General features: G+C 40.8%; 2 protein-coding genes across 2 annotated transcripts; both read right to left on the bottom strand.

Moving 5' to 3' along the window:
- Nucleotides 1–1,197: 1,197 nt before the first annotated feature.
- tsen15 (TSEN15 tRNA splicing endonuclease subunit) lies at nucleotides 1,198–3,221 on the bottom strand. The gene is made up of 4 exons (XM_082514473.1): nucleotides 2,976–3,221; nucleotides 2,811–2,892; nucleotides 2,511–2,646; nucleotides 1,198–2,414 (listed from the first exon to the last, which is right to left on the bottom strand). Exons 1-4 carry the CDS (start codon nucleotides 3,036–3,038, stop codon nucleotides 2,243–2,245), a joined length of 453 nt encoding a protein of 150 aa, XP_082370599.1. The 5' UTR covers nucleotides 3,039–3,221; the 3' UTR covers nucleotides 1,198–2,242.
- Nucleotides 3,222–8,904: 5,683 nt separating this feature from the next.
- On the bottom strand, nucleotides 8,905–15,821 carry LOC309694060 (Krueppel-like factor 9). Its single transcript, XM_082513784.1, has 2 exons — nucleotides 15,000–15,821; nucleotides 8,905–13,216 (listed from the first exon to the last, which is right to left on the bottom strand). The coding sequence occupies exons 1-2, from the start codon at nucleotides 15,484–15,486 to the stop codon at nucleotides 12,972–12,974; spliced, it is 732 nt and encodes a 243-aa protein (XP_082369910.1). The 5' UTR covers nucleotides 15,487–15,821; the 3' UTR covers nucleotides 8,905–12,971.
- Nucleotides 15,822–16,787: the final 966 nt, after the last annotated feature.

The following is a 16,787-nucleotide window of genomic DNA, read 5'->3' on the forward strand; positions in this document are numbered from 1 at the left end:
ATTGCTTCAGTTCATGAAGGTTTAGTCAGGTTGAGGTCTGGACTTTGACTTGGTCATTGCAACACCTTGATTGTTTTCTTTTTCAGCCGTTCTGTTGTAAATCTGCTGCTGTGCTTGGAATCATTGTACTGCTGCGTGACCCGTTTTTTTTGCTGTCGCTGAGATGGCCACGTTTTACTATAGTATACTTTGGTGGAGTTCATGGTCGACACATCAGTGGATGTAAGGTGCTCCTGTAGCTACAAAATAAGCCCAAATCATCACCCCTCCACCACCGTGCTTGACAGTTTGTAGGCGGTCTCTGTGCTGGTATGCCGTTTGGTTTTCAACGTGTGGAAAAATATCTCCACTTTGGCTTCATCTGTTCAGAGGACGTTGTTGCCCAAGTCTTGTGTTTGTTCAGATGGAGCTGGGCTGGCATGTTCTGTCAAAGTGAGCAGGTCTTCTGCCAACTTTTCCAAACAAGCTGTACTTGGTCAGTCTGTTTCTAACTTTACTGTCATGAAGTTTAACATGTTACACGCTGAGGCTGATGTAGAGTCTGAGATTGCACGGTCTGAGTTTACTGAGATGTCCACTGCTTAGATCGAATCATTATGCATCTTTCTCACAGGAGGAGGATGGACATCAAAGTGTTTGTAACTCTTCCCAGATTGATGAGCAGCAATAATTACTTATTTAATATCACTGTCGACATCTTTCATTCTTTGCGCTGACAAGATCGTCAGTGCTCTCTGGTGGACACAATATTTAATGGCCTCAATTTCAAAATCATTGCAAGCACAACTTGTGCTTGTTTTTTAATTAATGGCAAACACACTACATATACACCAATACAGGCATTTCTGCACTGCACTCCAAAATTAATAAAGGAATTTTTTTGTTACTTATAAAGTCTACAAACTGAAGCAGGAAACAATTTGCCACTTTTATCGACAAGCTGAGTTAGTTGCTAACTCAGCAGCCATTTTTGTTACTAACGTTAACAAAAGCTCTGCATTTAGTAACACCTGTTTACTTACCATTTCCAGCCAAAATGCCTGCTGTGGAAAAATACCTTTAACATTCATAAAATCCCTCAAATCACACTTCAGCGTTGGCACCAAGTTTTTAAAGAATAAAACAGAATGTTTACCTTAGGTCCTTTAAAAAATAAAAATAAAAAAAATTAAGAAAGAATACATTTGAAACTATTAGTCTTTCTCACACCTGATGTTTATTTCAAAATAAGGCACAATTGTTTTAAAAAATAAATAAAACAATCACTGACATTTATAGTAGGTCTTAATAATTGTGTTTAAGGGATTATTGTCAAAAACCAATGTGCTGACATGGATTACAAACCATAGGCGTAAATTTCAAGGGGACACGTGCACCTCCCCAAAATATTAGACTTGAGACACTATGACCTTGTGTCTCCTTTTTGTGTTGTTTTTTTACACAAACAGAGACATTTCCCTCATGAACAGATGCAGAAAAGTTACAGAATGAACCAGAAAGTAATGAAATGAAGTGTCCGATCTAACCAACTGGACAGCTTTGGAAAATTCAAGGAGTGCATAGATTATGAACTTTTAGCTGTATTTTCACAAGTGTTACAGCTTTTCCATTCACACATCAAAGTAATTAACTTTCAGATAAACAATTAAACGACAAATAAGTTTCTGTTTTCCTACTATCTACTATAGAAATGTCTGTTTTTGTTTTACAACAAACAAATAAAGATCATTTTCCTTGAATTAACAAAAAATGGATATTTTATATTTGCAGGACAGTCTAGGTAATGAACTACCTTTTCAGGAACTACTTTTCCTGTAATTTATCACATATACTCACTGGCAAAGCTGTAAGCTTTGTGGATGCTGACTCATCCGGCCCCATTGAAAGGTTTCTTTGGAGGCATGGAAACGAGATATGGCATCCCTGATTTCATTGTGAAAGCTTCTAGTCAACTCTGTAGTGTGCATACACCGCAGCAAACAAACCAAACCAAACCACTCCATATATTGTAACAGGAGCTCAACTGTCATTAAAAAAGGAATGTTACTTCTAATCTCTGCACCCTTTTCTTAAGGTTAATTTTATCTCTTTTCACCTTAACCTCTCAACATGCATCTGAGGTGAACTTCACGATGCCAGAGGTTGCCACAAGGTCATCCTAACAATCACATACTCCCCCTGAAGGGGTCCTGTGGGGCTCTTTTCCATCTTTGAGCGATTCATCACATTCTCAGTCAGCTGCTCAGCGCTGCTGCCGCCTCTTCCGGTGCTGCCGGCGTCCCATATCTTGAAAAGGTCCTACAGGAGGGTCTGGTGTCACCAGGCCATCCGTCATCCTCTGGTAGACCAGCGTGGAGTCAGCTGCTACTGCACACAGCAGCACAGGAAAGCCCCTGTCCAGGACGTGTCGTATGCTGCATAGCAGAGAAGGAAGAAGCCGTAAGATTCAGAGGTTTGGCAGGGTAACCTGTGAGGGTAAAAGTGTGGGAGCTTGACCAGTGTCTTAACACCTTTTGTGAGTCACAGACTGGTGAGCGGGCAGGGGGAGGATCGTCAGAGTGGGCGCTCCTTCCTTCTCCCTTGCTTCCAGCAAAACCACCTGCAGCTCAGAACTCTTCACGCAGGACACCTCCTTCCAGCGCCGCACTGCAGAGAGCAAGAAGCTCAGTGTGAGTGTGAGCCTAAGTTATGACATCAGGTTTTTCTTCCTGTAAGAAAGGAATTAGAGCTGGGAGATGTAAGGAGTCCAGGATACGCTACACAGGGAATCTCAAACTGACTCCCGTGTTTCAGAACCCTGCCAAACTCACCCTCAGTAAGATCCATGTATACAAGAAAAGCTGCATGCACCTGAGCGCTGTCCTCAATCTGCAGGTCCTTCATCTGCTGGTACTGACACACACACACACAGATTACTCACAGTACGTTCCTGGCAGACTCCCTGCCTGCACACACAGAGCTGCTCTCACACTCACCGCGGGATGCTGCAGGATCCAGTTCGGAGGAGGACGTTTCTCTCCGCCTGACGCTCCCGACATGTTCGTTACTAAACAAAGCTGCAAGCGATCACCGGCTCAGTTACCACTACATGACGCCATGCTGTTGTAACGGCACGCTCTCACCCAGTGCGACTGTTAAAATCGTCCGTGCGGAAACGTTTTTGTTGTCCGTGCAAAACACGTACGCAGACAGGAGACCGCTCTCCTTTCTATGGGGCGCCGTTTGTAAAGTGAAACATGCTGAAATTAACGGCAACATTTTTCCACATTTAGCTCAAAACAAGTCATTTTTTACAACATTTAGTAAACCGGAGGTTTTCGGGAAGCTTTTATTTTGGTATTTCCGTTGATCCGTACAATAAATTTGCATATTAGCCTAAACATTTAGATTTAACATTTAACATTTAGATTTAAATATAATATTTAGATTTAACATTTAGATTTAATATTTAACATTTAGATTTAATATTTAACATTTGATGAAAAGTTACAAATATTTTACTAAATGTTGTAAAAAATTACTCGAAAAAACATGTTTTTGTAAGGTTTTGAGCTAAATGTGGAAAAAATGTTGCCGTTAATTTCAGCATGTTTCACTTTACAAACGCGCCCCATACCTTTCGGGGTCTGTATTCAAGTCGGTCATTTCTATTCATCATGCTAGTCCTAAAATTAACTTATAGGTAAATACTGGGCAAAAGTTTTGAGCCACACATCCTTTCTTTGTATTTTGCTTCCGAGGAGACTGACATTTCTGTTATTTTGAAAGTGGTCCTAACAAGACTTCCCCAGACTCTCTGAAAAAATTAGCAGTTTTAATTTAATTTTATGTATGTATGCAAAATATAAAAAGATGAGTGGTGACTCGGGACTTTTGCTCAGTACTCACTAGTTCCTGCATCGTTATAATTACTTTACGTATTACTGACATCTAATAAACTGACTTCCACCAACCGATCTTATAGAAAGAAAGAATAAAAACTGCACTTACAGCTGCCAGATGACTTTATTCATTTTAGCGAGACATTATCTCATCGAAAAATAATAAACAGTAACATTAATGGTGATATTAAATCTGCAGACTCGCAAAGCCTGGTGATCTTTAGATGTATGAGTGCCACTGCCACAAACACTATTAGAGACATTATTGTTAAATGACCTGGAGCCTCTTATCCACACACTGACAGAGACATTACGATAATTCTGCTTAATGTGGTTGATTCCGTAACCAGAGTCTTTATTCAGTCTTTGATCACTTTTTCATTGAATCATATTTTGTCATTTTTGGTTTCGCAATCAGAGCCCATGCATCGCTCCCGTGTCACTTGCTCTCTCTTCACCCTTTCCTCTTATACACAATAAATTCTCCTGAAACCAAGAACCTGTGCTTAAAAATAGATTTACTGTATTCCGGTGTTTAATGTCAGTTGTGTGTCCAGTTCACAGTTTACAGTTCTACGAATACTCCACCTTAAAAACAAAAATCCAACAACATTTATTGACATCATTTAAGGCTGGGGAAACTGGAAAGCCACTTATTCGCCTGAAATCTGAAACCAGTCTTAGACCAAAGGGAGAGGATGTCATCCATAGCATTAATGCTACACTGACAGCTGCGAATGGCAAGTGTGACATTTGAAAATCTCATAAATGTGAGCACACATTTTATCCGTAATAGTAAAAATGCCCACAAGATTTCTGGATTTCTGATAAAACTGGTACCAGTTGGAAGTTTTTTTTGACAGTTTGAAACTGGGTGCTGATGAGTTAAGTTCCAGAGGAGCACAGCAGACAGACCTGGCTAAGAGAGCTCAATCACTGGCTGGAAGGTGAAGCTTGAGAAGTTCTCGTGCATATTGTCATACTGGAAAGTCCGGCCTTCTGGTAGGTAGTGAAGAGCATATGAATCTGAGAAATGCAGATTCATAGTATAAGGCTCTTTTGGGATAATTCTGTTCTGATCATTTGTGCGCTGGAAAAGCCATTAAAATATGTTTTTAAAAATGTATTTGCTTGCTCACATTTTTCACAGTCCTCCTCTCAGCTGCAGGCTGTGGCTATAGACATTCAGACGGTGACTGTGACTATAGCTGAGGTCGTCTGCTTCCTCTGACACTGCAACATCTGGAAGCACGTGCAGACTTAAACTGTGCACTGAGGACTTTCATTGTTAAAAACAGCTTCCCTATAGTCAACAGGGATGGACTTAAAATGATGATGGCTGCTGTCGCCCTCTAGGTGGTGCAGCAAGAACTGCAATAGGTGCCCCCCACCGCCCCCGCGAGCTTCTGAGGAAGTAGGATTTCGACATGTGGCTCATCATGAGTCCCAAATCCACCTCCTCTGTGATATGAACTCTGAGGATGTTTACGTGTGCCATGTTGAACTCACTGCCTGGGCTGCGGCCCCATTTAACTCTACTCATTTCCTTTCCTGTGTGGTGTGTGTGCTTTTTCTTCTGAGATGGAACGCTGTCTAGTCCCAGCTTCAGATATCAATAAAAATAATATTTGTGTACAAACCTTCCTGGAGTGTCGGTGTGAATTCTTTTTTAAAAGGGGACGAAAAAAGAAAACGTTTAAGAGCCATAATTATATAAACAGACCAGCTGATCCAGAGTCAAGTCAGAAGTTGTTTGAGGACTTCCTAGTAATCCTGGCTTCCACACCTCAAGACTGGCAAATCATAGTGTATGAGTTTTTCCAAAATAAAGTTTGCTTAGGAACAATATATTGTGTGTAGCCATGATTAAACATCCAGCCAAGTTTAAGTGATAAATGCCTGGAAGTGCTCCTCAGAGTTAACATGCAGGAACATATGGCAATGCAGAAGGGTGGCTGTCAAGAAGTCATTCTTAAGGAAGGAAAACAGGGAAAAAAGGCCGAAATATGCCAAATTGCACAATAACTGGTCTGGAAATCAGTGGGAACAGGTGCGATGGAGAGATTACTCTAAATTTACAAGTTTTGGTTGAAATCATTGTCATTGTGTATGGAGGAGGCCAGGAGAGAGCTGCAACAGTGGGCGTCTACAGCCATCTGTAAAACACGGTGGAGGCTCTGTCATGGTTTAGAGCTGCATTTAGTAGTGTTGGAGATCCTGTTAATATTGATGGAATTATGAATGCAGAAAACTTTTTAAGGTTGACGGTGACAGAAACTGAGAGACTATATATAACCTACATTCAACCTTTGTTAGAGCTATAACGGAAAATGAAACAACGGGACCTCTTTTTTTTTTTAACTATCTTTACAATAATGTACTTCACAAACTGCTTTGAGACTTACTTTGAACGCACCAAACTCTGTGTGTTCAGGTGTGACGTGTCCTCTGCTGCAAAAGTGCTGAGAGCATTGTACATAATGGAGTCAGTAACATGGCCCAACCTATATTTGTGTGGGGCTCTAATTATGGGATACTGATAATATATAGCATCATAGTTTCCTTTCGTGTTATGTAAAGATCTACTTATAGGGAGAGAAGTATCTTTATTAAAACATGAATTCCAAGTCTATTATTTTCTGTTTTATTTAATCTGGTGTGATAACTGTAGTAATGACAGTCAGTTTGTTTTATTAGATAAAGGCAAGAAACATAGCTGTTATAGATGCTGTGTTATAGAAGTCTATTATAATTATATTATAAATATAAAATCAGCAGTTAAAGGAAGCAGATGTTTTTGCGTGGCGGCGACACTATGAAAATGCATTATTGGAGTGAACTATGCCAATTCAAGAGAAAAAGCTCTCTTGGAGACAAGAAGGAGTCCTTGATCATATACTACAACTCCTCTCCTCACAGTAACACCACATTTAATACCACGTTCAAATGCCATGTTAGCTAGAGCACTGAGTCACGGGAGGTACACTGCTTTGCTTAAAGCCACCTGAACTGTGACCTTTAATTGAGGTTTCTGCTCACTGAAATAGTTGACATTTCATAAAGTATGACATGCTCTTTGAAAACCTTCAGGGAAATACTACAGTCATATACTGCTATTAACCTATGATTAGCATGCCTATTAGCATATTAAGCTATGTTTTTAAGTGTAGTTGAAAGTAGCTTTAGCATCATAGTTTTTGAGAAGTTATTGCTACATTTGAGTTGTGTTGTAGTTCATTTATAGCATAAAGATAAATGTTTAACAAATCTGCTGATTAACCTGGAAAAAAACATATTCTGTAACAACAAATGTGCTTGAGTTTGTATACAATACATGGACTGTATGTAGGTACGCGTATGTAGATGGAGTTATGATATATTCAAAGTGAGCATCAGAATGGGGAGGATGGTTGCTGGTGCTGGACGGTCTGAGTATTTCACAAACTGCTAATCTACTGGGATTTCCCCCACACAACCGTCTCTATGGTTTACAGAGAAGAAGAAAATATCCAGTGAGCTGCAGTTTGCTGATGCTAGAGGTCGGAATAGAATGGCTTTAAGCTGATAAGAAGGTAACAGTAACTCAAACAAGCACTTATTAAAGTCTGTGAGAGACCATCTCTGAACCTTGAAGCAGATGGGCCACAGCAGCAGAAGACCACAGCAGTTGTCACTCCTGTCAGCCGAGAACAAAATGAGGCTGCAAATTACACAGGCTCACCAAAATTGGATAAAAATTAGAAAAATATTCTGTTGTATGTTGAGTGTCAATTTGTGCTGTGACATTTGGATGGTAGCTTTTGGAATAAGAAACACAAAAGCATGGATGCATCACATCTTGTATCAACAACTCAGGCTGGTGATATTTTCTTGGCATACTTTGGGGTACAAACTGAGCCTTGTATGAACACCAAAGCCTACTTGCCAAAATCCATTCCTTTATGGCCACAGTCTTTCCATCTTCTGCCGGAACACAATGTCATAAATACTCTCAAACTTGTTTCTTGAACAATCTTGAGTTGAGTTCACTGCACTCAAATATCCTCCACAGTTAACAGATCTCAATCCATTAGAGCACCTTTGGGATGTGGTGAACCAGGAGATTTTCATCACGGATATGCAGCCAACAAATCTGCAGCTCAGTTCTATTCAATTCAATTCATATAGCACTAAATCACAGCAGAGGTCATTTCAAGGTGCATTACATTGTAAGGTAAAGATCCTACAATAATACAGAGAAAACCCCAACAATCAAGCGACCATCTCTGGACGAGCACTTGGCAACAGTGGGAAGGAAAAACTCTCTTAACAGAAAGAAACTGCCAGCAGAACCAAGCTGGGAGAGGGGCAGGCATCTGTCCCAAACAGCTTGGGATGAGGGGAGGAAGACTATAATCTACAGGGAAGGTTTCCAACACCTTGTTGAATCCATGCTACAAATAATTAAGGGCGAATGAATGAAAAGGAGATTTGCAAAGTGCACCTATTAAAGTGGGTAGTGAGCCTGTTTATCCCTAAAGGGAGGGTTGCTCATAATATCATTTTAGTGTGAAAGGCATTAACTTAGTTAGTTGGATACTAGTTAAAATATAATATTTTAAATCTTTTTAGGCGAGTTAATAATACCCTAAATGGTCCGCAGAACAAAGCACATTAGGACCATAATTCATGTAACATATTTACTATCAACAACGAATAATTAGGAAGCTGATTTAGATCTCAAATAATGGCAAACTACTGGTCATACAGAATAAGCGCTATATAATACAGCCAATGGGCTACTAATAATTCACACTAACTAATCCACCAGTGTGTGAATGTGAGTGAATGAATAGTGGAATTGTAAAGCGCTTTGAGGGTCTCGAAAAGCACTATATAAATGCAATCCATTATTATTATTATTAATACTAATAATATGCAATAGCTAACAGTTATCACTTGTAGCATACAATACAGTATTGCTAAGTTATTTATATAATTTACACCGTCTTCATTAGACAGATGAAAAAAAAATGCACAAATAAAAGATGAACTTAATTTTTATTTCTTAAAAATAGCACAGGTCAAGCAAACATTGGAAACATTTAATATTAGTACTGTTCCATATCACAAAATGAGTTATGAAAAGAATAATTAAACCACACAAACCATATAAGTTTTTCGATATGTAATAAATTAATCAGCATAACATAAGAAACAAAACCATGCTTTGTACTTCTGTGTCGCACAGGAAATATTGAAACTCCAATGCCGAAAATTTAAGACACCTGAGAATATAAATATCAAAACAGCTTGCTGCAGCAATTATTTAGTTCCACGGTTCCTCCACATCTAAAGCTTTGATAAGAGGACTTTTTAAAAAATTACATTAATGTAAAAATTAGCATCAATTTAAAAAAAAAAAAAAAAAAAAGAACATCCATTTCTGTACAATGTGCATATCTGAGATAGTGTGGTGACAAGAAAAAAAGAAAATGCCTTTTTGCCCCCAGCTCTTGGTGAGGCGGCGCAGCAAAAATTAAATCCGAAATGGACTCAACTCCAAGCCACATTCAGTGATGTGAGCAAACAGATTTTGGATTGAACATATTCAATCATCATTCTCAGTGAAATGACAGTCTGCAAATATTTTTACTTTGTATTTAATTGCCCCCTTTTTCAACTTCTGCTCCAGCGAGTAGTGAAGTTTAACCCTTTGTAGATCTGAGCTTTAATGACTATGGAGATTAAACTGCTACTGTCTATTCACAACAACAGGTCACTGAGGAAAAGAAGAAGCAGCTACACAGGTAGTAAAGGTGTTGCATATTGAGTCAGTAAGGACGAGGGTACGTAACAGGCCATCTGGCTGATAAAAACAACTCTTTTCTTAAAAATCCAAGGCTCGATGGTTTTATAGGAATTTCTGAAAGACTGGTTGGATGGATTTTACACAGACACTGCAGAAAAAAAAACAACTGTTTTGACTGTGAGGTATGTTCTTCTTGTGACAATATAGCTTGAGAGTCTATATCAGACGCGTTTGCTCCTCTGATAAACAGTCCACTCGTTCAAGGTCACTGCCAGCAGCAACCGAAAACTTTCAAAAGCTCGGCATTCACTTCAAAGAAAACAGCTCCAATTAAAATGAAATCGACGGGAAAACGAAGACGGCGTGACACGAATCAGCAAGACAATCGCGCCGATCTTAATGTGGAGGAAAGCGAAACAGATCTGGGGAAGCCAATCCCATCTAGACACATTACACAACAAAAGAGATGGCCTGGATGACTGAGAAAACACAAAAATAAGGAAAGGAAAAGGCAGGGTTTTTTTTGTTTTGTTTTTTTAAAAACCACTGGTTATCAACACAAAGTTCCACAGTGCCCACTTGGAGTAACACAGTAACAGTGCAAGCCATTACACTATCCAGCAAAATATACCTGTGAGAAAAAAGTGCTTATTGCATAATGAGTTTCTGTTATGCGCCTGCAAGAGGGCACACATACCTATACAATGATCCAACTGTAAACATGGTGCAAAGTAGTTATGACATAGTTTAAGGCTTTCAAAGTTTCCTGAAGAAGTGTTCACTGAGTTAAAGGAATATGTCCATAAGCGGGACAAACAGTGGAAATATTAAAAAAAGAAATAACACATGCACACACACACTCTCTATTCAGACCTGGACACTACAAGTGGGTCATAAGTACATAAAATACATTACAGGTTTGACTGATTTGGTAAATGGTGGATCTAATATTTTGGATGGGTTCATTCCTGAAATCGAAACTGATCATTTCATATAGATTTAGGTGCCAGCGTCCCTAAATCTACCGAACAGGTTCCGATCAAATCCACATTTGTGTATCACTATTCAAATCAAACACAGGTGGAACTTTTATCATCAGGGATGCACTGATATACAAGCAAAAACTGTGACTGGCCGATGACCGATATAAGACTGAATCTACCGATAGTTATCTGTTGTGTCAAATTAACTGGGATCTACTTTGTTTCCAGGGCATAAAAGAGTTCATAAACAACAACAAAAACTAAACACAAGAGTAGAAAAAATACTGGGCTTGGATATCGGGGAAATTTTGTGTTTTTCCGACATTGGAACCGACCTGGAATTTCACAATCAGTGCATCCCCAAGTATTATTAATGGCTGCTTCAGTGACACGACTGCACAGCCCACATTTATAATGTGTAGATGAGGGGAAAAAAAAAAACGTTCCACTGATCTAATCTTCTCAGAATTTGTTTTTGGTTTCCACATAATCAGTTACAGTAAGATTTTGCCCCACCCCTCTCCCGATGCTACTCATAAGACTCTGATTTATCTGCTGTTAAAAGAAATAACTGGCACGTGTCTATATTTTGTCATCTTTCTCCCTCGATGAGGAAGTGAATGCTTTTACTTTGAAGGCAGCAGGCTTAAAAACAAAACGAAAAAAAAAATAAATTAAAAAAAATCAACTTGCATACAAAACATTTCTCATTTCTGTCAATACAAAAAAAAAAAAAAAGGTAAATCTAAAATAAACCGCACACACCAACACTCACAGGCAATGCCATTCTATCAAGCATACGTACTGTATGTTACCCCTAATATAAGGACTACAATTCATCACGTGTATTATTCTGCTAGTAGCATTACCATTTTTTTTCTACATTAAAAGCTTAAAGCTTATATACATTTGCATCAGGTTTAGACATAATACTGCTGTGTATTATGTGTCAGCATTTCATTGATGATAACTGGTGGAGCCTTAATGATGGCGTGCAAACAACTCTTCTACATTGAAATTCGATCCACTTTCAGGCTAAAATGAGTATTTGATCTACACTTGAATTGGATATATGTGAAAAAATATTGACTTCAACGGAGATGGTTACTGAAGCCGTATTAAAAAAACATGAAGGAATGTGTCACCGCTAGAACTTAATATCAGCAAAGCTACAAACAAACAAAGATTTTTAACAAGCGTCTATCCATCGCCTCACTATCTAACATCCCAATATTGTGCTACTCATGGTAAATAAAGGTTACTAACAAGGTAGAAATGAACCACAAGAAAACCAGAGGATTATTTGGCTGATGATGATGATGAATGTGCAGATTTGTACAGACAATAATATAAAGAAATCCCTGCAATCTGTGAAAGTGTTTCAGTTTGAGACGATGTTGTTACCTTCAGGGTTGGGTTTGATTTTAATCGACTGAAATCTGCTTCGCGATTCTCGTTCTTATCGAATCCTGAGATCAAAATTTTACGAAAGGCAGAAAAAAGAATTCCTGTGATAAACGTATGCTGCCATCAGGTGGATATCCACAACGAGGTATTCTTGATTTGATTTTTTGGTTTAAACGAAATACAATATTTGTGCTAGCTGTGTGTGTTTCACTTCTATGGCAGTTAAAACCTACTGATTTTTATTTCAGCAGGCTATGTTGCAAAACACCGTTTAGTACTTTTCCAAGGCATGCTGGGACTTTTGCAACTTTTATGTGATATACCTGGCATTAAATTCTTGGGATCTCATCCACAAAACTCTTTTGTGGTCTAATATCACTGCTACTGATGCAGGACAGTAAAAACTACATTCTCAGATCATCCTGCAGTAAGTCTACCTTCATGCCTCTAACTTTCCTTAACTGCAGTGATTACATTTCACTCTATCATTATTGGGTTTTCTGAGGCTTAGCCTAGTCTGCCATACTGTAAACATCACACACACACGCTCATGTAACTGCCGATGCAAATGGAAGCACAGTAGGTCCAAAGTCTTGCTTTCAGGAAACGACAAGTGGAACCAAAAGCCGCATTTCTTAACGAGTCCCCGGTTCTCTTAGGTTCGTAACAATTTTCAAACCCAACCCTGGTTGTTGTTGAGTGGGTGGACAGTGTTCATGTGACTCAACTGTGTGGACACAGAGACGCATCCAGCTCTGCGTGTGTATGTTTGTGTGTACGTGCACATTTGTTTTTAGTGCAACACAGCAATGCTAAGTCCTAACTAGTGGATCTGATTGTAGTCGGTTCACTTGAAACTAACGTTGACCGTCTTGTGCTCCCGTCAGTGCACAGCAAACCCACGCCACCCTAATTGTGCACGTCCGGATCAGAAGCTGAGGACGCGCCCCTGTTGCGCCCCAACATGGATGGCTTGAAGTCGGGATGACGGCGGGCGTGCTTGATCAGGTGGTCGCTGCGCATGAAGCGCTTGTTGCACAGCGGGCACTGGAAGCGTTTTTCCCCTGTGTGGGTGCGAGTGTGGCGGGCGAGCTCATCGGAGCGGGCAAACTTCTTCACACAGTTAGGCCAGACGCACGGAAAGGGCCTCTCACCTGGACACGAAGGCAACAGAGAGCAGAGAGAAATCAGTCGCCAGGTTTGCAGAGAAAGCACACAAGACGGTGTTTCATGACTAAACAGACAAACACACGGGAACAGAAATGCTACTCCCTTCTCTCTGACGAGAATCGGTTTTACAATAAACAACTGCATACATAAAAGGAAACAAAAATGCACTATTTTCACTGATCTTTGATCTATGATTGGTTAAGGTGCAAATTTCTGCAACTAACAGCCTAACTATGAAATAAAACGTCAGAAAAAGTGAACAGTTCCTGCTGCCAAAAATGCCCCACGGCCTCGGGTCATTAAACCTCCACATTATTCAATAATGTATAAAAAACAAATGTTTACATGTGAAAAGGTAAAACCATGAAGTACGGATTGAAAATGTCAAAGTAAAAGCTGACAAAATTTAAACTCATGGACTGGATTAATTCACTTTCGTGTCATTTCAGTTCGCACGTGTGCTTTATTTTGCCTCTAATACATCACATCAAACTCATTCTTCATATCTTTTGTGTAGTCCTCAGATATAAGTCGCTGTTGAAGCCCACATTATTCTGTGCTTTCAAATGAACTAGGAAGGGAAAAACAGGTTTTGTATGCTTACAGTTTGTGTTATTGCACAATGAAGGAATCTGTTAATCTGATTACTTAAATCAGATCGATTTAAACACAGTGACACAAATGTAACACCTGCATTACCACTTTTCACGTATATTTAGATACGTGAAAAAAAGATATAGGATGTAGATGGCTAAGATTAGCCTTCCTGGGCTACTACTAGGCTTAATCTCCGGCAGGCAACACGAGTCAAACCCAGGATAAGCGAGTGGGATGCTCGGTGCCATTTGCAAGATCACAAAGCCTGGCCACGTTGTTGCTGCAGAACTCTGTGGGCGTTCCCACAACACCGTCTTTGAGCCGTTTCCTGCCCTTAATCCATTTGCGCCTGCTCAGTGACACTGGACACGCCAAATCCAATGATTTGCGAGAAAAATCACACTTAAAGTCACTAATAAAGTTACGCTATCGTTCTGACGGATGAACTATTCACAACCAATCTGCCTTTATTACATAATTAAAACACATGGGTGAGGTGTATGGTGACGTGTAATTACGTATTCACTCAGAAAACACCCCAAATGCGTTGAAAAACCTATATATGGCAAAGGGGTGGCGCATCCAGAACTGGATATCAATACATTTGATCAATAATTTACACATCGCGGAGGATTGATTTCAACTTGTCAGCATACGTGAGGGTGAGAGTGTGATGCCCAGAGAAAAACTACACAGCGCCAAGCACTTGCTGAGGCCTTTTACGTTGTCCCACTATCATTTTCAGCGCTTTCAACTTTAAGGTTTCGTCTTACGTTCATTTCATATGCAAATCCAGCCGAGAGGAAGACTTTCGTCACAGGTTTTAACGTCCAGCCCAGTTCTTTTGTTGGTTTACTTCTTTGTCAGACTCCGAGGGGAGCGTTTCCCCCTTTGTTTGGCTAAATTACTTTAACAAGTTCTAAAAAGAAAAAAAAAATCATAAAGAAGCAGCCAGCAGGCACGCTTACAGTAGTTAGTGAAAGGCACAGCACTCCCACCCCTCATATAGGTCTGATTAAACGATAAAACCGTCTGCTTACATGGCACCGAGGAAAGCAGAAGTTGGGGGTACAAAGTTGAGCTATGCCAAGGGTCTAGCTAAGGCTGTGTAAATACATGACATGTGAACTGCTGACATGACCGATGTGTTGTGGTCGTTCCCCTCCATACCTGTGTGCGTCCGGATGTGTGCCTTCAGGTGGGAAGATTTCCCATAAACTCTGTCGCATCCGTTAAAAGTGCACCGGTGTCGCTTCACCCCTCCTCCTGCTCCCCCGGCCCGCTGCTGGTGCTGCTGTCCGGGGACCGGGGTGGCGGTGGGGGTCATGGTAGGGGTGGTCGGGTCGGACAACGTGGTGTAACCGCTCTCCCCACCACACGAGGAGTTGCTGTTCTCCGAATAGGCCGACATGGGGCGGAACTTGCCGTGTAGGTCGGTGAGGATACCGGCCACCGCCACCACGTTAGCTCCCTCCAGCCTCAGCGTGTCCCGCACTTCCCTGTCCTCACTCGACCCTTCGGGCTCCCCGGGGAGCAGGCCCACCGAGGCAGGCTGGTTGGCGGGGGCGACCGGGGTGGGTCTGTGTAGAACAGGACCGCTAGATATCGATACCAGACACTCGGCAGCGAAATAATCAGACGACGCAATCAGCGACATCGTTATCTACTTTGCTTTGTTGTATTTAGCTAAAAAACAAAAAACAAAAACAAGAGTTAAAAAACAATCGACCAGGAGGGGCTAACGGTAACGTTCGTCTGATCCCGACCTCGTTTTCATCAAACTGGACGAACAAACCGCTTCCAGCAGAGCCTTGTTACCGCCATACAGCGTCTCAGCAGCTTGAGAATCACTGGATAAAACAAAGAAACGGCACGTTTACATGCAATAACACACTAAGACCGTGTTAATTCTCCCGGTCCAACATGCGTGCCCCTCACTGTCTGACGGTTCATTGTGTCTGAGCCTCCCAGAAGCCGGTCAAACCTACGCCCCCTGGTCCCGGACTGACGATGCGTTCGGGCTCATCGGTGAACGCCTTTTGGTGGCGTACACTGGTACAAATGTCTACAAAGCTCTGGATAATTCTCTGATTTTGTTGTTACAGATACCCACATCCGTGTCATTTAACAGATATGGCAAACTCACCCATGTACTGAAGATAAAAACTGACATAATTTGAAGATATCATCGTGTAGGTACACCTGTGAACGTGTCATTTTTTTAAACGCTAAATCATACTTATGGCTATAAAGGTAACAAGCTAAATAGTTGTGCAAAGTCATGCCTGAAATTTGCGGCAAAAGGCGGTTAATGTCTATATTTTTTTACAGGAAGTTGTAAAATACGATTTTTCAGAGTCTTGAATGCCGCGCGGACCAGAATCTCTCAGTGACTGACGTCGCAGCACGGGCGTGGACCGCGGGGTTGGGTGCATCGTGGAAAGTAGGTGGCACTGGAAGCCTGCCTGTTAAACGATGGGGGAAGGAGATGGGGATGAAAGGCGTGTTGTATAATTTAGTTTGAGCTCAGTCTGAGAATAAGGAACGTGGCCGAGTGGTGGGGGTGAAAATAATTCTGTAAAAACGCCATCATAGCTGCCAGAGCCTCTACTTCCCCACCTGCTTGTTATCCATACCACACAAACACTAGATGTCCCTATTTTCATGCGTTAACTACTCTCAGCTGTGTTTCTTTGTCTTCTGAAAAGTTTGTAGATCAGCTTTTCAGTTCACTAACAAGTGTTTAGTGTATAAGTATAAGGAAATTATTCTTCTGAAAGTTCTTTTGCCTAGGTTAGCACTCCTGTCTGATATATATGTGTCAGAAATGTGTGTGGCTAAAGGGGGGCATGGGATGGCACCACTCCCATCTAAAGTTTGATTACTCCTCCCACTAGTAGCTACGCGAGCTGTGCAAAAGTCTTCCGCCACCCCTCATTTCTTTTTATTTTGCTTCAA

This window comes from Aulonocara stuartgranti (assembly GCF_965226115.1).
Source record: "Aulonocara stuartgranti genome assembly, chromosome: 18".
Classification (NCBI taxonomy): domain Eukaryota; kingdom Metazoa; phylum Chordata; class Actinopteri; order Cichliformes; family Cichlidae; genus Aulonocara; species Aulonocara stuartgranti.